Source organism: Phragmites australis, chromosome 24 (assembly GCF_958298935.1).
Source record: "Phragmites australis chromosome 24, lpPhrAust1.1, whole genome shotgun sequence".
Taxonomy (NCBI): Eukaryota; Viridiplantae; Streptophyta; class Magnoliopsida; order Poales; family Poaceae; genus Phragmites; species Phragmites australis.
Window position 1 is genome coordinate 6,794,443 of NC_084944.1, and position 21,096 is coordinate 6,815,538.

General features: G+C 42.9%; 1 protein-coding gene across 1 annotated transcript; it reads left to right on the plus strand.

Moving 5' to 3' along the window:
- Positions 1 to 1,416: 1,416 nt before the first annotated feature.
- Positions 1,417 to 2,237, plus strand: LOC133907713 (putative glycine-rich cell wall structural protein 1). Its single transcript, XM_062349788.1, has one exon. The coding sequence runs from the start codon at positions 1,437 to 1,439 to the stop codon at positions 2,010 to 2,012; it is 576 nt and encodes a 191-aa protein (XP_062205772.1). The 5' UTR covers positions 1,417 to 1,436; the 3' UTR covers positions 2,013 to 2,237.
- Positions 2,238 to 21,096: the final 18,859 nt, after the last annotated feature.

Consider the following 21,096-nt stretch of genomic DNA (forward strand, 5'->3'; position numbering starts at 1 on the left):
TTTTGAGTTTTTTTCGTGGCATATGAGGAATTAGACCAAATAAATATGCAAGCGATGCAAAGTCATTAGCCGAAGGTCCAACCGGCGTATATTTGAGTGCCAATTTTGGCACATATGAGTTATGTAAGTGTTTTGAATGAAACGGTTTACATTCCCATAAAAATCTGGAAAAAAATCATGTTCCAAAGGAGCGTAGTCCTACAAAGTTGCAAAGATGTTTGAAGTAACTAATGCATTATATGTGTTGAAGCTTGCAAATTTAGTACCACTCCAACTCGCAAAATACTACGAGACTCGGATAAGATAGGTGCTTTTCACACCATAAATTTGGTGCATCCCTTAAATTTAGTCGTGTAGGGATACTTTCCTACACACTGCATTCTTTTCTGTTTGATGTTTTTGAAATTTTGTCGTCTTCAGAATTTGATGTTGATCACTACTTTTATTACTTATATCAATATGTACTAATAAAACTCTATTTTAATTAAAGTATTTTCAAATACAAATTTAGTCGTGTATCTTTATGCCAATCTTGATAGTCTAAAACATAGTGCTCAAAGATTAAAAAGTTTAACGGCACATATTCTGATTTTTACGGAATTGGACCATTCTTACACATAGAAGACAAAGCAATTCAAAGATCTCAAATCATTCACATCGCCCCCTTTTTTTCTGAAACAATGAATAATTATAAACTGAGCATCTACTTAAACCGGAGGAAGCAAGTAGGACCCGGCCCAGTCCTTTTGTTTGAGGAAGCAGCTGCTAGGTTTAGATTCTTTTTGTTTCAACTAGAGATTGTAGATTGTGATTCATAATCTGTAAGTTAAAATAAATAGGCTCTCATCATAATCTAACAATCCAGCCCTTAGGTTGTAATAATTTAGCAATTTGGGTTTCACAACCTTCTACAGATTGTACAATCTAGCTTCTTACAATCTAAAATTTATAAGTTATTTTTCACAATCTATAGCTTATGGCATGAGATCAAGGAGCTAGACGAAATGTTTACTAGTTTTAGTATTTCAGTTGTAAAAAGAGACAAACTCCGCAGCACAGTGTTGTGCGAGAATGCCTTCCCATGATAATCTGGTGTGTACCTAGAAGGATTCCATCCCCTGCTGGCTTAAGGGAGGTGGCAACTCGTGATTGTAATCCTGACTTACACGAACAAAGCTCCTGTGATCTGCTCGTAAAAAAAAAAACATTTAACTAAGAGAAGTTGTAACCACTTCGGTACTTGCATTATTCCAAGTCAACAAGCTCCATTAGTTTCACTGGCTTATTAAAGCCTCCACTTGATCTCCACATGAAACACCACTAACGTGCATGCTATTAAGATAAAGAAGCACTGCATGGCCTCAAACACTATAAATACTCATGCGGCCTTTCACTCGGAGCTCATCTCAACTTAGACTCTCTAGCAGTAGCTCACAATGGCAGGCACTAAGCTGGTAGCACTTGGGTTCATTGTCCTCATTAGCATTGGACTAGCCAATGCTGTGAGGGTGGCTAGATACTCCAGTGCTGATGGAACGGGCACAGGAGAGGGAGGGGGCGGTGGGTATGTGAATGGTGGGGGCTCAGGGTCTGGTACTGGCACCGGATCCGGTGACAGCAGCGCAAATGGTGCCCATGCAACTGCTGGAGGGGGTGGTGGAGGGGGTGGCAGTAGCCAATACGGCGGGTCCGGATCAGGTTCAGGATCCGGATCAGGTTCAGGTTCTAGTCAATATAGTCAAGGACCGTATTCTGGTTATGGTGGATCTTCTAGCGCTGGTGGTACCGGTGGTGGGGGTGGTGGAGGACAAGCTGGAGGTTACTGGGGATCTAGTGGTCATGGGGCTGGTAGTGGCACCGGATCTGGCTCTAGCTCCGCCAATAACGACTGGAATGGAAGTTCTGGAAGTGCAAATGCTAATGGCAATGGTGGTGGCAATGGTGGTGGTGAGAATGGTGGGACTGGCGGTGGTAATGGAGGTGGATCTGGGTATGGTGATGCCGAACCCTAGTTTGTCCTTCCTAGACAATCTAAAGGTGGAGCCCAACTTTTGTTGTTTGAGGTAGTAGAATTTGTTTAGTTTCTTTTGTACGGGATATTGTGCTTTTGTTATAAAAAAATTAATAAAGGGCTCCGCTGAACTTAGTAAATGTAGCAGTTGAAGTATAAGGTGCAAATTACATGGAGACATTGTAACCGTGTCAGCTTATCAATGAAATGATATATACTTCTTTAGTTCTTTGTCATTTGCGCACTATGTTTGGATGTTTCTTATAAATCTATATTATTTACTTAAAGTAGAAAATCCATGTGTTCTATTTAACCACACACTTCTAACTCTCTTCGTCGACCCTTGGTTTGCACTTAGATGTGCTGCGCAATTCACCTCTCTAGGTACAAACATTAGATCCAATCCAAGGAAGGCACACATTCGCTATCCACCTACCAGGAGTTCTGAGAAAGACAATGATCACCGCACTTTGTTTGGTGGAATCCTTGGCCTTTTCCGCCAGGAGCACACCCGCACCCCTAACCTCCAATTAGGTTTCTCAAATGTTCGGTCCACACCTGTGCAACCGCTTCGCCGCCGCACCCGTAAGGCCCGCCGCCGCCAAGGAGTCCACTGCAACGCTCTCTCCTTCGGTTGGCCACCTTCCCCTTTTGGCCGGCCATCTCCTTCACTGGCAAGTTCCCTCCCTCTGCTCTGGCCTTCTCTCCACCGCTGGTGCCTCTCTCTCCCCTTTAGTCTCACTCCCTCTCTTCCTCTCTGCGAGCCACATGGGCAAAAGCACTAGCCATGCCATTGACCTCCCATCCAAGAAGATGAGCTCCTCCACATGCCGCCCCCCCTCTCTCTCTCCCTTCCTCCGGCTTCCCTCTGGTGCTGGAAGAGAAGCACGTCCTGGTGATCGACGACAGCTCCATCGACCGGGCCGTCATCGCCAAGATCCTCCGCAGCTCCAAATACAAAGGTCGATGATTATCTTTTATTGATTCAATTCACATATTATTTTCTCCATAGCCAACTGAGCCACACCGCCAATTTCCCCCGCCACCAAGGTTCGCCGCCGCCGTGAAGCCCCAAAACGACGTTGGCCCACTCCCAAGCTTCTTTGCCTCATCCAACACATTGTTGGGCTCTTTTGTGATGTGTTTTTGCTCACGCACACTTTAGCTTTCTTCAGGACCGACGATGGCACGACCATCCATGGAAGCCCAGTGCCACTGTCCTTCGGTGCTCGCCGCCGACCAAGTTCTGGCCACGCCCGCCAAAAGCTAGGCCTACTGTTGAGTTCACCATCGCGTGCTGCCACCTCCAATGCAGGTCAACGGTCGCGCCGACCAAAAGTTCGCTGCCTACGAGCGCGGCCAGAGCCGCCATGGCCGTGCTTCGGCTTTGTGTGGCCGACAAGCAGGACCCACGTGCTAGTTGACTAAGTCAAGGTGAAGCAAGGGCCCACTGTCATGGTATGGGCTGATATGTTGTGTGTAGAAATGGTTTTAGAGCTTAATTTAATTAGGAAATTTTAGAAATCCAACACTCTTAGAATCTAGGGTGCCAAACAATCATAAGCTTTTAAACCATCAACTTTCCACAATCCAACTTTGCACAATCTAGAATACAAAAACTGCTTTTCAAAATTCGCAGCTGAAACAAACAGAGTCTTAGTGCAAGTGGTGAGATATTGATGTTCTCTACCTCTACGTGATGATACACCTTGTCCTATACAGCTGTACGTATTTCTCCAATACGTAGATCGATGGCAGTCCGATCTTGGTCAGACAGATATTGAACTCAGCTCAAATCCTTAAAACGGTAGTCTAATCCAAGGGTACCCGTACAAACCTGAAATCACGGGCTCCCCCCAAATGTTAGAACTGTCTAAAGTAGAAACTTCGAACTCAAAATTAAGATATTTGAACCAATAAACCTAAATCAAATTACAACTTTGAACAACTAATTATCAGTCTTTTACACTATAAAAATCAACTTTAAACTTGAATCGGTGGGGACTTCGAACACACAACACACATTTTTTAATAAAATAATGCCAACCTGTGCACCAAGCATGGGTGCCCATACATTAAGAGTTACTGTCTTTGAAACCTTCTTGAATGAATTTATCTTTAGATAAATGAAAATACATTCCAGGATGAAATAATATTCCAACCTGTGCACCCAGCATGGTTCACGTAGCCAATACACAAAGAAAAGTGGAGAAGAAAAAAGAGTGGAACGCAGTATGCACAAAGCAATACTGAATTTCACACTTCTTCAGCTCCCAAGTCCGGGGTAATAGTGGCAAACTGGGTCGAAACTTTCCAAACATTACTTATTTTTTGCCATTATACTAAGTGCTAAAACGTCGCCACTTATATTGGACTAGAGGGAGTATTTGGAATCTGGAAAAATTTGAGTTCCCAAGGTCCAATGGTTTACATATATAACATAAAAAATCTGGAAAAATTTCATGTTTCAAAGGAGCATAGTCCTACAAAGTTACATAGATGTTTGTTGTAATGACCTAGACGCCGATTCAGCATTTTCCGGAAGTTATAAAAGTGAAGCATCGCAGCTACAGTTCGCAGAACATAGATCGATTTTGTGGGTTGAGAGCGTATGCCGGGGTGGCGGGGTTGAGCGTAGAGGCACTTTACTTTCTGTGTTTATATATTGTTTTGAAGCGTTGTTGCGTTGTGGTTTGTGAACGTGTGGCTTGGCTCTTGGTTGTGCCTGATCGCTGTTGTTTCCTTCGGTAGAGATAGATAAATGTAGTGGCTACTTCTACAGTTTAACCTATTAAATTTACTATATTCACCATAATTGGTGATGTTTGGTAAGTAATGAACCTTTAAATGAAGATGTCCAGCTACTGTATATATATGCCTTATTTACGTAATGTTGTTTTATGTAGTTATATTCCTAATGAATCAATCGTGGCCATATCATGTATATCATAGCATGTCATTTGCATTGAAGCTATGTCACCGCATCTAGCCGCGACCTTACCAGTTGAACATTGTACATTGCCATAGTATGATGAACACACTTACTTTGCTAGGTAAGAGTACAGTGGTTCATTTGCATACATATGCATTTTATGAAGATAATCTTTGTCCTGAGGTTTAAAGAAATATTGACTCGTGAGAGTTACTTGTGTCATGGGGTATATTTGTGGTGGCTATTTTAGTAGTTGAGGTTTTGAATATGAATGATGTAATAATGTGGATAATAAGGATCGATTGTGAATGTTCTATCTTTTTACCATGAGTCTTAAAATTGATTCTTAATCAAGTGTAGTTTATTTACCTTGTTAAACAGTTTGCTTCTTGAGATTTTTATCTCACCTTTGTATTCTCTTTCCCATATCGTCCATAAGCTATTGTGGGATGAGGGTAGAGCAGCACGGGACCATTACAACATGTTTGCATAAGTCTTGCTGTAATAAGTTAGATGTGTTTAAATATTTTTTCTTTCCATCGTTGAGGACTATAACTTATTGTTGCTAGATTGTGGTTGGTATTGTTGAGTCTTGAGAAGTTAAAGCTAGATTGATATAAGGTGTTGGTATGATTTTATTTATGCTGGTTTAATATTTCTTTATATATGATGTGTTGATATGCTTTCGCGTAGTCCCTCCTTTTTGGGAGGTGCTGCTAGAGTTTTTGTAGTCTGGCTTATGGTATGTGTAGTTTTAGTAGCATTGTGAGTTAATGTGGTTCCTAGGGTTTTGCATTTGCTCTCCGGTTAATTGGTTGAAATGGAGTAACTAATGCATGGTCCATGTTGGACCTCCGTTTAGTTAGGCCTTTAAGATTTATTTGAAATTCCTCTTAAATATAATGGGCTAGGTCTATATATCTTACAGAAATATCAGTATCACTCGTAGGCACATGTACATACTTTTATTACCATACACACACTCACCTAACACCTAGTGAACATTGGAGATGTGAGACTTATAGATTGATGAAATCATCACAAATACCTCGTTGTTAATGTTTGCGCTATCTACCACTAAAAGAAAATTATATCTTGGTGAGATACACGTAAAACAAACCCGAGGTTCGATTCTAGTTTGTGTCGCGTGGTCAGGTACTTGGGTCGTCACCACTTGTTAGGCTTGCTTGCGTTCGTCACAATCAACTATGAGAATCTCAAGGTTGCCTCTGCAGTAACTTCATAAGTAGTGCTCCTCCAACCATAGATGAGTCACGTTTTGAATCGCACGTTTTAAATCATGTATAGTAAAAAACATCACTAGGAGGAGCACTTCGCAGAGCATCTAGGTAGTGACGAAGGAGAAAATAATACTACAAGGTGCAATCTCTTAACTATTACTTGCATGCATGATATAGCCACATCAACGACAGTTTAGCTCCATTAACTCCGTTAGTTTTTCTTAATTAAGCTTCCACCACTTGATATCCTATATGGCACCACAGGTTTGAGCTGGTTTAACCTAGTTGTGCAAGTGTTGGAATTGATCTCCTATATGGCACTTTAGTACTACTAGCTTGGAGATTGCAAGTGTTGGAATTGATCTCGGACCCCTCGCTCCCTAACGTATCCCAACTGATGACCGAGAGATCAGGGGAGCCCATTTTCACGATCACCCTCTGATCGGGACACAACCAACCGATGGTTGCGGTCTCACCTCGTGCAGCGCTACATAAACCCACAGGGGAGTCCGACACCACCAAGGTTTTTCTATTCCACGCTTGGTTTTTACCTCCCCCACAAAAATGCATCCATCTGATCCTTACATGCACTGTGAATGAGGTGAAGATCATCACCGCCGCCGCTGCGTCATTGCTGGCTACCACTACATCGCCTACAACAATCATCTCCATCATGCCGACACTGCACCAACACGTCTACACCAACGCTCTACGTCACAAACAACTCCATCTCGATCACAAGCTTCACCTATATCTAATGGCGCCACCGAACTTTGCTATGCAAAGATGCTTCTGTTGTTTGGGTGCTCAATTACATAAGTTTAGAGCTAACATCAGTATAAGAGCCATCCTTAGCTCAGATTGAACCTGTTGGTCATGTTTAAGTCCAATTAAGGTTCAATTATGATCGGTTGATGCCAATTAGTGGTCAATTAGCCTTAATCATGATTGGTTTAAGCATATTTATGAAATTTTTTGTGTTTTAAGTCTAAATTTGGCTCAACTCACGTTAATTAGGCCCTAATTGCTTCTAGTTAAAGTTTATTGATGTGACAGGCTCAAAATAATTAGTTTTTAGCACTGTTGTTATCAATTAAGCAAGATTAGGTCCTCATCACCTCAGATTAATGAAATTGGGATTTACTTAAGCGTACATGTTAATAATTTATGTATATTAGGCACGACTTAGGGTTTTTTTTATCACAATTTAAACACTGTTTGTGCATGTATGTGTGTTTGTATGGCTTGGGTAAGGGTTTAGGTCTTAGGTAAGCATAAAGAAGGAGGGGAATTACACAAATTTTGAGAAAATCTAAGAATTTCCCCTTTTTCCCGTAACCCTAATCCCTATTTCCCCAAAGTTTTGGAACCCTAAACCCGTAAATCCCCAATTCAGAAAGCCCAAACCCAAGACTTCATGCAATTCATTGGGGGGTGACAATTGTGTACCTATTGCACACTATTGATGCCGTTGGAGCCAACGTGTTCATCCTCTCCGATGGGATCCCGCTTCCCTTTTAGTTCTTCATCAGTTCTTCTGTGCTTCCAGTTCACCGGGTCTATGTGCTTCCTTAGGTGCTCATCAATGCCTTCATTGGAGCACCTTCTTTTTTGTCGTGCACGTCGAGCGTTGTTGCAGACCCATCGACAGCGCCGCATGCTAGCTTTGCCGCACGCGTGCGCCGACGGGTAGCTCATCTTCTTCTTCTTTTTCCTCTCTCTCTCTCTCTCTCTCTCTCTCTCTCTCTCTCTCTCATTGGCGACGTGAGCTGTCAGTGATCTTAGACCCGTAGTCGCCATTTCTCTCTTGGTCGTGTGGTTTTCTCAGAGAAGACGGAGAGGAGTGGCTAGGGTTAAGGCAACCTGGCGCCGCGCTGTGGTTTTTTAATTTTGTGAAACACTCACGAAGCTATCAGATTAGAATAAATGCTTAGGGATGCACCGCAACGTCACTGTGGTGATCGGCCGGCAAACGCATCAATGGGTCGAGCGCGCGCGGTGGAGGTGCCATGGGCCGAACTGAGTTGCGCGAGTAGGCCATGGTGTGTTCTTGGACCAAATGGCCAGTTTTAAGTTTGTGGGCTTTTCTTTTTAAATTAAGTTTTTTGGTGAATATTAATGCTTTTCCAATTTATGCACTGGATTTCTCAACAAATGTTGCCCAAATTAATGATGTTTTAATGCATAAAAATCACTATTAATTCTTTGGACGAATTGGAACCCACAAGAAGATTTTTTTTGAGAATTTTACGTAAGTTCATAATTACTTTCTGACCAACATTGATTGTAATTATGCGCCGTTTATGTATTTATTTAAATTCTTTTCCATTTTTGGCTCAATGGTTACGCGGATTGGAGTTAATTTTTGGCATGATTTAATTAGACCAACGTAGGTTTTCTTGTGCAAATTATTTCTTTATGATAAATTTTTCTAATCTAGCCTAACTTTTCTCTAGCTCTTAACGCTTGCTCTGTTGCCGCCACGGTTGACGACATAGAGCAACTTATGGGGAATAACTTTCCTGTTTGGAAAGCTAAAGTGATGGTTGTCCTTGGGGTTTTGGACCTTGACGATCCACTTAGGGTTGACGCTCCCACTTCTCCAGCCATTGGCGTGAATAATTATGATAAATTAAAGAAAACTTATGATGCACTTTCTATGAAGTGAGAACGGTCCAACCGCATGTCACTTATGATAATGAGGAACTTGATTTCAGATGCTATAAGGGAAGCAATCTCTAACTCAGAAAAGCTAAAACGTACTTAGCATCCTTGGAGGAGCAATTCAAAGACACATCCAAAATTTATGCCAGTACACTTATTCAGAAGCTCCTCAACACTAAGTATTATGAGTTCGACGGTATAAGAAAACACATCATGATGATGACAGCCATGGCTGCCAAACTAAAGGGCAAGGACATGAAAATCTCTGAGACTTTTCTTATCCACTTCATTATGACCTCTCTCCCTCCTGAGTTTACTCCTTTTAAAATCAATTACACCACTTACAAGGAGAAGTGGAGCATGATTGACTTGATCGTGATGTGCATCCAAGAGGAAGTGGGGGTGAGGGCTGAAAAGAATGACTTTGTGAATCATGTTAGCAGCCCCAACAAAAAAAGAAATTTCAAGAGGACTTTAAGTCTAGAAGAAGTTACATTTCGTCGCTAAGCATGACAAAGCATCACAGAGAGTGCCCTAGGCACTCACTTCTTTTGCTCTTGACACTAAAGAAATTGAGGATGATGGTTGCTACTTCTACCATAAGAAAGGACATTACCAAATAGACTACGTTGGTTTTCTAAAGCTGCTTTCAAGAAAAGGTAATGGTATAATAATATTTATTGATGAATCTTCTTATGTTGATTCTCCCTTATTACCTGGCGAATTGACTTAGGTGTCATTTTGTATGTTGCCAACTCATTATAGGCATTCCATACCATGATAACCCTAAGAAAGGGGAACAGAGTATTAAAGCCGCAAATAAAAGAAAGATGAAGTTGAAGCCATCAAATCACTTCCATTAGTATTAGATAACAGCTTTATTTTTTATTTTAATAATGCTTTCATGTTCCTTCCATCAGGAGGAATCTTATCTTAGTTCCTTTGTTGGATGATTATGATGTAATTTAGAAGACAATAAGTGTATCATTGAATATAAATTTAGAAATTACTTGCCTTGCTTCCTCTTAATGAATTCATGGTATCTCTAAATTTCTGTAATGTGAATAATTAGACTTATTCTAAAGCGTGATATTGTCTTTTTGGCCACATCTCTAGGTGGAGAATAGAGCATCTCATTAAGTGATTCTCCACCCTTTAGACTTCTGTAATTTTGACCATAGCATAGTTTGAGCCTTAGTAGTCCCAACTCGTATAAAGAACATCCGTCTGAGTGGCTTAATGTCATAAAGGATGAATTAGTCTGAGTGATAATGGTGAATGGGACTTAGTAAAAATTCCTGACGGAGCCAAAACAATTGGCTATAAATAGGTCTATAAAACAAAAAGTAACTCTGAGGTAAACATCGAAAGGTTCAAATCATGACTCTAAGAAAAGATATTGACCATAATGAAGTAAAATCATAAGTTAATTGACAACTGCATTTAAGTAAAATTTAGAAGGAAAAAATTTACCATCTTAGTCATAAGAAGGATTTCAATGAAGCTTCTTACATCCTTTATAATGATATTCACCCATATAGGTCCAAAGGCATATATTTATAGAGTACTAAAGAAATAAAATATATATAAGTGCTCTGCTTCACCTACTCCTATTGTAAAGGGCAATAAGTTTGGAACATTTTAATATGCAATGTCCGAGCAACATTTATGAAACGGATAAGATGAAGTAGGTTCCTTATGCTTCAGCTGTCAGAAGCTTACATGCCTTGAATTTAGTTTTCGTAACCAGGATGCTTTACAGATACTTCCTCTGGTTGCAAATGTAGGTCGTTTTAGCCTCCTCAACTATTCTCTAAATATAAGTTATTGTCGAACTTCTATGCGCTTTTTTCTCTTTTATTTCCGTCTTGCCCTTGTTTAATAAATGCTATCACTCTCACAAATGAATAAGTTATCTTTTTCAGTGCAGAATAAATAAAGGGTAACAAGGTCATTTGATCTACTTTCTTGATCCTTGTGCACAAGTCTAAAACGACTTATATTTGCAATCGGATGGAGTATTAGTCAAATTTAGGATCGGACCACTCTAAAGCTGTTAAGAAAGTCATTCTCTATTCACAAGGCACTAAGTACTACATGCTCATGTTTAATAATCCGTTTGCGAGGTGTATGGATACTAAGAAAATCCACGACAAGTTATATGCTCATCCTCACCAGAAAAGCTATCTTAAAAAAATCTCCAAACAATCACTTACGGCATCGTCAACTGTGAATTCGCAATAACCACGTGCATTGGATTTTTAATTACTTCTAGGTTCCACGCTGGTTTTGGGTCGCCACTTTCGAAGTCCATTCAATTGTCGAAGTCAATTGCGAAAGCATCGAGGTCACCTCTGCATGCAATGTCAACAACTACAACTGGCAGCTCGCAGAATTGTTCCAGTGGTCAGTGGATGCTTGTGTGTCGTTGATTCCTACACATGCAGTTAAGAGTTAACTCGGGTCCATCTTTTTGTTTGTCACCTTGGTAGTTGTTCACACTTCACGATAAATGCTTGAGAGTACAGTCAAGTGCATGTCTCCCAATCGATCGATCTCTCTTTTTTTGGGAATACGCGGATGATCTCTTTCGCGGGAGTTTCAATGAATAAAAATGATTCAAGTAGTCACTTTTGTTCATCATTGAAAAGAAATAGAAGCAACGTACTGTCCTGAAGCTTGTAGCCTAGCTAATTTTAGTTCGTGTTATGCGCAGGTGTGGCGCCAGAATTGTGTCACACCGCAGGTTGAGCTGGTTTAACCAAGACCCTCCATCTCTTTGAATTATTCATAATTTGTTGAAAGCAATTTATTGGGATTTCCATCCTAGGCCCAGAGCAGAAGCTATCGACTGGACTCCACCCCTAGTTTTGGGTGTCAAGAGGCCTTCGAAGTAGGTAAGCTAGCTAGCTGAGCTTACCTAGCCCTTGAACGACTGCAATCTATGGAGCTTGGAGATTGCAAGTACTCCTTGATTTTACTTTTGACCTTGTTAATTGTCTCGCTTATCCCGATCACGTGCATCTGATTCTTGGGGCTATCGCCGTATTGGTCGAAGTCAACTATGAAAACCTCGAGGAGTCGAGGTCACCTCTGCAAAGTCAACCAGAACAACTGCAAGGGGAGTGGAAATGCTATGTTGAATCAGTGGATGCTTGTGCTGATTTTCAAACATGCAATTAAAAGTTAAACCGGGTCGTTGTTTAGTGCTCGATCACTAATAAGTACTCCCTCTGTTTCGTAATATTTGTCCACGCCTATTATTACGTACAAACCAAGGAATACTGATATCTAAGTAAAAAAAATACACTGAGATGACTATACTACCTCTAATCAATGCAATGATGAGAACAAATAACTCACCAGTGTTGGAGTAAATGTATGTATGCACTTAAGGGTATAACAGAAAAATGAACCATAAAACATCCTTGGTTACCGCAATGGACAAACAATTTGAGACAGATACTCCCGATGCTATGGATAAACATTGCGAAACGGAGGAAGTAGTAATCACATGGTGATCTGGATATCTTTTGGTTGTCGTGTCGACAGTTGCTCACGTTTTATGGTGCTGGAGAGTTTACTCAAATAACTATGTAAGCGATGCAAAGTCATTAGCTGAAGGTCTAACTGTCATATATTTGAGTGCCAATTTTGGCACATACTATGAGTTATGTAGGTGTTATGAATGAAACGGTTTGCATTCCATAAAAATATGAAAAAAATCATGTTCCAAAGGAGCATAGTCCGACGAAGTTGCATAGATGTTTGCTCCTGTTAATTGGTTGAAATCGAGTAACTAATGCATGATACGTGTTGAAGCTTGCAAATTTAGTACGACTCCAACTTGCAAAATACTACGAGACTCGGATAATATAGCTGCTTTTCACACAATAAATTTGGTGCATCCCTTAAATAGGTGTGACCAAGTTTCAGGGATATTTTCTTACTCACTGGATTCTTTTCTGTTTGATGTTTTTGAGGTTTGGTGGCCTTCAGGATTTGGTGTTGTCAACTACTTTTATTATTTATATCAATATGCACTAATAAAACTGTATTTTTATTAAGTATTTTCAAATACAAATAGTCGTATATATATCTTTATGCCAATCTTGATAGTTTAGAACATATTAGTGCTCAAAGTTTAAAAAGTTTAACGACACATATTCTGCTTATTTGTGGAATTGGACCATTCACTACCACATAATAGGCCTTATATGTCGGTTCTTTACGAGTTGGCAGTGATAGAGTATCACTGCCGGTTCACCGCAAAACCCAGCAGTGAAGCTCCATATGGGCGTGAACTAGCAGTGAGAATAATTATCACTACCGATCTGTAATACAAATTAACAGTGATCGGTATCACTGTCGGTCCAATATACCAACAATACTATAGAATAGGTCATAAGTAGTGCCTCATTAGTGTCGGTTCGAGCGTAACTGGTACTGTTGATGTGTCAGTGCCGGTTCTTAAACTCCCACGCATGAACCACGATTGAGGCGTCAAGAACCGACACTAATAGTCAATATCAGTATCGGTTCTTGGCTAGAACTGGCATTGATACTTCAGTGTCGGTTCTTGGCTGGAACGGGCACTGATACTTCAGTGCCAGTTCCAGTCACGAACTGTCACTAATAGTCACTACCAGTGCTGGTTGGAAATAGAACCGGCACTGATATCTGTGTGATATTTATATCCATCACTTAGCTGCTCTCCTCGTTTGCTCCATTTAACCTGACCCCGCTCGTCCTCCCTTACCGTCGCCTCTTCCCCGTCCACAGCCTCCTTGTCACGGGTTGGCTCGTCACCTCCTCATCCTCGTCCTCATGGTGCATCGGCCCGCTGCCTCCTCCTCCTCGTCGCGTGCCGACCTCCACCTCCTCATCCTCGTCGTGTGTTGGCCAATCATCACCTCCTCCTCCTCCTCCTCCTCGTCACGCGCCGACCGCCACCTCCTCATCCTCGTCGTGCGTCGGCCCACCACCGCCTCCTCGTCCTCATCATGCGTCGGCCCGCTGCTGCCTCCTCGTCCTCATCACGCGCTGGCCCACTGCCGCCTCCTGATCGCCTCCTTGACGTCCCCATGGCGAGCAGTAGCGGCAGTGGAGGTGGAGGGTGTAGATCTAGGCAGCGTAGAGGCGACTGCTTCATCCTATCCAGCCGTCCGGGTCCGGGTGACCATCCTTGTACTCCTGGCCTCCAAATCCTCAACGGCGTATCCCCTTCCTACCCGAAGGGCCACAAAACACCTGGATTAGTTCTCAAATTTAAGTTAGCAAATTGTAGTTAGGAAATTATAGTTAGCAAAATATAGTTAGCCAATTTAGGTCCTGAAATTAGATATGTATTTTAGTTCAAAATATGTTAGCTTATTATTAGATGTGTATGTCATGATATTAGATGTGTATCACTATATCGGTGTTTTAGATGTTACCATCACTTCCCAGTGAGTAACAAGTTTGGTACTTCCTTATTCTGCAATTTATGACTTGACATAATTGCGAGATTATCCACATGTGCCGATTGATATGACATTGACATTTTTTTTCTCTGGGCATGTAGATATACCTGTGACTTGTCTTAGGTACATCTGCATACCCAGAGATGAAAATCCCTTTGATATAAATTATAAGGTCAGGTGATATTGTAGTTTACAATTAACAAATTTAAAAACTAACATACTGATTGATGTAGATGCTTTCTTATCTACTATGGCTACATGATATTATTGCGGACCTTGGTGGCATACCACCTATGGTGACGACCATATTGGCTAATAACAATAAAATAAAGATCACTATCTCTTTTAGCATTACTTTTCCTAAAGAAGGACATATCACTTTAACAGCATCAATCTCCGAAACAGACCAAAGACTTATGGTTTAAAGATCTGCTATTCATGCTCTTCTACAATTGGTTAATCTGCAACTTGGATACATGTTTCTGGACTACAGCTATTTCAAATTGAAAGCGCTTGAACAGAATGAGGATGTGCTTGCAATGATTCCTAGGCTCTTGCGATTACATGCTGCAGAAACGGTTAGTGACATGAACCTTTAGATTGTAGCTATGATTATTTCAATAATATTAATTTTTTTCTCCATATTGTTGCTCTTTGTCTATAGGATTTTTACTGGAACACTCGGATGCAGATGAATCATAGCTTGACTTAAATCTTACATCTTCTTGCCTAGCAGTGGGGGTACACATTGCTTGGTCCTCAATGCAGGAAGGTCCGGGAGGAAAGTACCAGTCATCTTAAGTTTAGTAATAGTTTTGTTATTTACGGAGACCCTCTTCACACTCATGGAGTGCCATCTCCTCCCAAAGACAACCCTCCAAAGACTCTGCCCGCTTTCGGGCCTCCTCCAAGGCTTGACAAAGGCCGTCAACCTCGTCACAGGCCGCGGTAAAGGCCTGGCGGTCCCCGTCTCCCAGTGCTCTCATCAAAATTACTTGCTACAAGGCACAATAAAAGAAGGAAAATGACCAAATAAGCTACTCAAAATGGGCACCGGACCCGTAAATCACAACTAAACCACTAAACCTGCAGGGCCACCGCTGCCAGAAGCGCCTCCACTTCCTCCAAAGGGTCCTGGGCCAAGGATCACTCGACCTCCTCACTTTGGAGAAGAGAGGACACCACGACGAAGGCCCTTTACGCCTCCGAGCGCAGCGCGAATTCATCCAAAGTCAATACCCCAAGGTCGGGGCCCCCCTCGACTATCGCAGAAGGAGCCCCGATGGAGGTCAAAGTGCCCCCAGCACCGGCCTCCACGGAGACGAGGCCACGTCCCCCAAGGTGGCCTTCGGGGACACCTTCGGAGAAGTCCTCGACCCCTGCTGGAGCTCCCCAGCCTCCGAGTGGGGAGTCGAAGACACATACACCTCGACAATCACTAAGAAATACCATGAAACACAAGGTCAAGATCCTGATGCATAACCCAAACAGAATATAGTTAATGAAGCAACGATGCCTCACCAAGTCCCCCAAAACCTCTCATAGAAGGGCCCGTGATGTCATCAATGTCCGAACCAATGAACCCAAAATCATATTCCACGGAGGCCACACCTCCTCTTCGGCTATGGCCATGGCCGGCAATGCCTGGAGAGGCCAGGCCCTTCCCCCGGTCACAACCGTTGAGCTGACCCTCGCCTTCGGGCAGGTCACCCGCGCTCCCGGCATGCCTCTGACGCTTCCCGTGGGCCACCAGCACCTCGGACAACTCAGCCATCGAGCCAGTATATGAACCCCCAGAGTCTGAAGGCTGCTGGGCCCGGAGCAGCTTTGCATGGATCGTGGGAGTGGCACACACTCATTTCCCAATAGCCTTAGGCTCTAGCGGATCGTGCCACACCGGAGCCCCCACTCCGAGATAAAAGTAGACACGGTTGTACCACTCCCAACTCAGTGTCAGAGCCACCCGTTGCTCCCGCTCCACGTGAGTAGCTGGGCCCAGGATCACCTCGGCGATCTCCGCCGTGCGCTCCAGTGGGAGACAACTCTCTAAAAGAAAAAGACAGCTCACATCTATGAATCAAAAACCAGACAACAAAGAGGACTCACCAGAGCGTACGGGGGGCCCAGAGTACACCCTCGGCCACTCTTCCGTACCTTGCTCGAAGGCGTAGTCCCAGCCCATCTGAAGGGGCCAAATGCGCATCATGGTGAACTCCTCCACGAGATCACGCATGCTTATCCTTTCGGCCACCCTTCGGAGAAGGGCCAACCGCGAAGCGAGCTGGTCGTCCGTGATCCCTGTCTCCGGCTCTGTGACATACGCGATATCTTGGTTTGTGGAGCGAAGGGGGATGCGAGGCCAATGTTGTAGTAGAACCATCATTGCAACCAGCTGGTATACCACCGACCTCTAATAGCCTTCGCCGAGAAGGCATCGCGGTATTGCGGCTGTATCTGGAAATTAACACTTCAGAAGATGAGGGGCATCTTTGTCCCCTCGCACTTGATCATCTTCGCCCCCCCCCCCATCAACAACGGGTGAACCAACGCCACCTGAGGGCCCCCTGCCACGGCCGCACTGATGATTTCGCTCGCGGCCTGAGTTCCTGCTCCACCCAGGGCTCTCGAGCCAGCCATATGGATCATAGGAAGACGGTGAAAGGCGTTGGACGGTGGAGAAGAAAGAAGAGCAGCAATCGACAGATACAAGCACAAAGCAAGGATAACTGGAGGCAAAGGGAAGATGAGAACAATGCGCGAGCGAAAATGCCGCTCAGGGTAATCCCTCCCCTTATAAAGGTAAGGAGAGATTACCCCCTCACCTAGAAAAACGAGCATTTTCCCTATCCCTTGGCTTGCCAGGCCACGATCGTGGGGAAGCGGAACCGCCCCCGCGACCCCCTAACCATAGGATGCCACGCATCCCACGTCCGCCTAACAAGGCAAAGTCACGCCCTTCTCGCAAGGCGCATTCAATGCCCCTTGTCACCAGCGTCATCGAACGGGCCGTTCAGATCAAGTGGGTCGAATCTTCCTAGGCAAGCCAAGCTATATTAGGGACCATGAGTCATCAACAACAAGCTAGGGACCGCCGGAGGCCCTTCTCTGAAAGAATCGCGGGCCCGACTGCTCCGCTGGCTGCCCTCACGAGGGGCTACTATTGGGGGTTGTTGTTAAGGACCCCCAACGGCCCCATGGCTTCGTTGCCCCATGCCCATGGGCCCACGGCTCCCGGAGACCGCTTTCTAGCTTTCAGGCTTCTAAGTAACCACCTCCCGGAGCCATGACTTCGGAAGCCTCCATCTCCCAGAGCCATGCCTCCCGAAGCCTCCATCTCCTAGAGCCATGCCTTCTGAAGCCTCCATCTCCCGAAGCCATGCTTCCCGAGGCATCCATCTCTGGGAGCCATGCCTCCCGAGGCCTTCGTCTCCTGGAGCCATGCCTCCCCCCGGAGGCCCCATCTCCGGGGCTCGGGCGGGCTTCCCAAAGGCTACTGGGTAGGCCATCGGGCCTCAAGAAAGATCTGTCAGGAGAGGAACGCCAGCCATCCTTTGCCTGCAAGGAAGTGAATGGCATTAATTACCTAGGCTAGTAGGTGTCATCCTGACACTCCAATGCAATGAAGGTTATCCTGACACCCCTAACATCACGACGCCGGGCTGCATTTGGCGACCGGCTCACCCCTCTGGGTACAGACACCCCAATAGTTACCATGGTAGATATTTATCTTCTATGTAGGGTAAAAAATAGTTATCCAGGATAAGGTCATGTAACTCAGCCTGATCCTGGATATTTTGCACATAGCGGTAACTTGTACGCTAAGCTACGTCCAACCCTATAATAAGGGGCCATGGTCATCTGAGCCGAGAACACGCTCAACAAAGCACCGAGGAGCACAATCACAGGTTTTCCTGTGATACTCCCCCTAGTCCAGTCCATATTTTTACTATAAATATATTTGTGGTGTTCCTTCCTCTCAAACTTCATCTCCAAGCTTGAGTCTCCTCCTTAGAAGAAACTGTCGCCGTACTTGCTGGAACAAGACGAAATCTTGCTCCAACAGCAAGAATTTCATGTACCTCATATTTAACTACTAAAAACCTATGAAAATGCTATGATGAGCATATCTTAGAAAGACATAATCCACTGTTTTAGTTCCTAGTACTACTACAGAAAAGGTCATCATTGCTAGTTTAAAATTGACATCATTGTCGGTTTTTGAACTGGTAGTGAATAAGCGGCAATGATAATCCATGATTTTCACTGCTGGTTTTGGAATCGGTAGTGATTGTACATATGACTACAAGTTTGTAATAGGAACCTTACGTACTGGTAGTGATACATCTATCACTGTTGATTCTTGATTTTATCCTGCTCGGTTTGTATACTTATCACTGCTAGTTTCGGCTACAAACCGCCAGTGATACTCAATCCAAGACAAAACAAAGCACTAATAGTGATACATAAACAAGATTAGTATCACTAATTACCATATTAATAGAGTTCATATTATACTAATTACACCAAAAGCTGTTGTCATGTATACGACAACGCGCAAAACCCTAAACCGTGTGAAAAACTCTAACGCGTGCATAGACTACCTGTGACCGAGATGATACTCGACCCACGAATGCTCATTGTTGTCTTCATCATCGCCGTCATGATACTAACTACAGAGTTAATCACTATCACTGTTGGTTCTTGCTGGCTCGGGTTTTTATGTGTGAAGCTCCCTATCCGACAGTCATACGTTATCACTGCTGGTTATTTTTGAACTGGCAGTGAAGAGGGCTGCAGATGACCCTTTCTATGGTAGTGTAGCTTGCACTTTTTGGTTTTAGTAAATTGATTTTTGTCAAGCATCCCTAAGTCCACAAATAAGAAAGTGATAGTTTTCTCCCTTCTAATTCTCCATATAGGGTTTTTTCTTTATTCTTAGCAGGAACTCTATTTATAACATGACATAAAGTCAACAAAATCTCCTCTTACCATGCCTTAGTTAATCCTGTAGTATCCAACATGGCATTATCAAGTTAGTTAAGATATGGTTCTTCCTTTGAGCTATCCTATTTGATTGGGGCAAATAGGGAAACGTTCACTCATGAATAATTTCCTACCCCTTATTATAGAATAAGTTGAAATCAGTAGAGAAATACTCTCGACCATGATCCAACCTAAGTTTCTCGATTTTTCATTCCAATTGATTTTCATCTTATACCTTATAGATTTTAAAGTAGTCTAGGGCTTCATCTTTTGATTTCAACAGATACACATAACAACATCTAGATGCATCATTAATTAAATTCATGAAATATCTTTTTCCACCTTTCATCAACACACCATTCTTTTTGCAAGGATCTGAACGTATGAGTTCCAATGGTGCTAAATTTTTCTCCTCAGCTGCCTTATAAGGCTTACGACGTTACTTAGATTGCACATAACTTTGGCACTTAGAACTTTTGACAATGAACAAATTTGGAATTAAACTCATACTAGAAAGTCGATACATACAACTCAAATTTATGTGATATATTGCACAATTTATAAAGGGAAAAGCGAGACAAGCTTTTGCACTCATAGACTTAACCAATAAAGAGCTCATGTTTCGACATGACTAATTTGTTGGATTCAAACTCCATCGTAAACCTATTTCTATAGAGAAGGGAACTGCTAACTAGATTCTTATATATTAAGGGATATGTTGCAGATTTCTTAGCTGCATTATCTTTCCTGATGTAAATTTTAGATCTACTGTCCAACACCATGAATAGAAGCATGAATAGAGTGGCTTTGCCTTGCCATCTCTTAAAGTGCAAACTAGTAAACTTGTCTGGCCTCAGCGCCTCAACAAAATAAGCCATTGTTAAATCAAAGTGGCTACAATAAGATTTTTGGGTTGTTGAATTAAAGCACACTATCAGATTTAATTTAATTTCTAATATAACATGAACGAGAACATACTGACTAGCATTACCATACTACAAGAGTCTATCCTAGAGATACAGTGAACATACTCTTCAATAGCGTGAGATGCAGAAGCCCCTGTGATGACAATACTGAAGGTGACGACGAACAGGAAGTAGATCGCATGACTAGTTGATAGCAACGAGGAAGCAGATCATGAGCAGTCACGTAGAATGCTTCCCAAAAACTTTATTCACCCTCTTTCAGTGCAGAATCCCAAGAGCGATGGGTTCCGGATACCTACTCCCCCGATTGTTGGTGCACACCGACGGAGCGGGATGAAGCAAACTATGTGTGGTGGCACAGCAGAGAGAAATAGACAAAACCCTAATTGTGTGTCTTTTGTGTCTATGGTAAAAACACACACACACACATATAGATAGATAGATACAAAATTGTGTGGTTGATATGTGCCATGACTAGACTCGATTACGTGGCACAATCTGATTCTTAATCGACACGATTTCCATATATATCTATTTGCCCACACAATAAATGAATAAAATTACAAAAGAAGGCCGCCCTGCGCAAGCTTCTAGACCTGATTTTGATAGACTATTCACGTAGGTGTTGTGCACCCACGCCCTTGGCCACAGCCACGTCTCGGCCCGACGAGACGACTGAGCGCACGTGTTCTTCTAATCCTTTCATCCACACATGCTAAGTGGGTAGAGCAGACAATTCTTTTTAAGTTGGCATCCCTCCACCTCCACTTTTAAAGTGGGACTAAAAGATACACCTCACCTCTATTTAGTTGGGCCTAGATTTATTTGAAATTCCTCTTAAATATAATTCGGTGCATCCCAAAAACTTTATTCACAT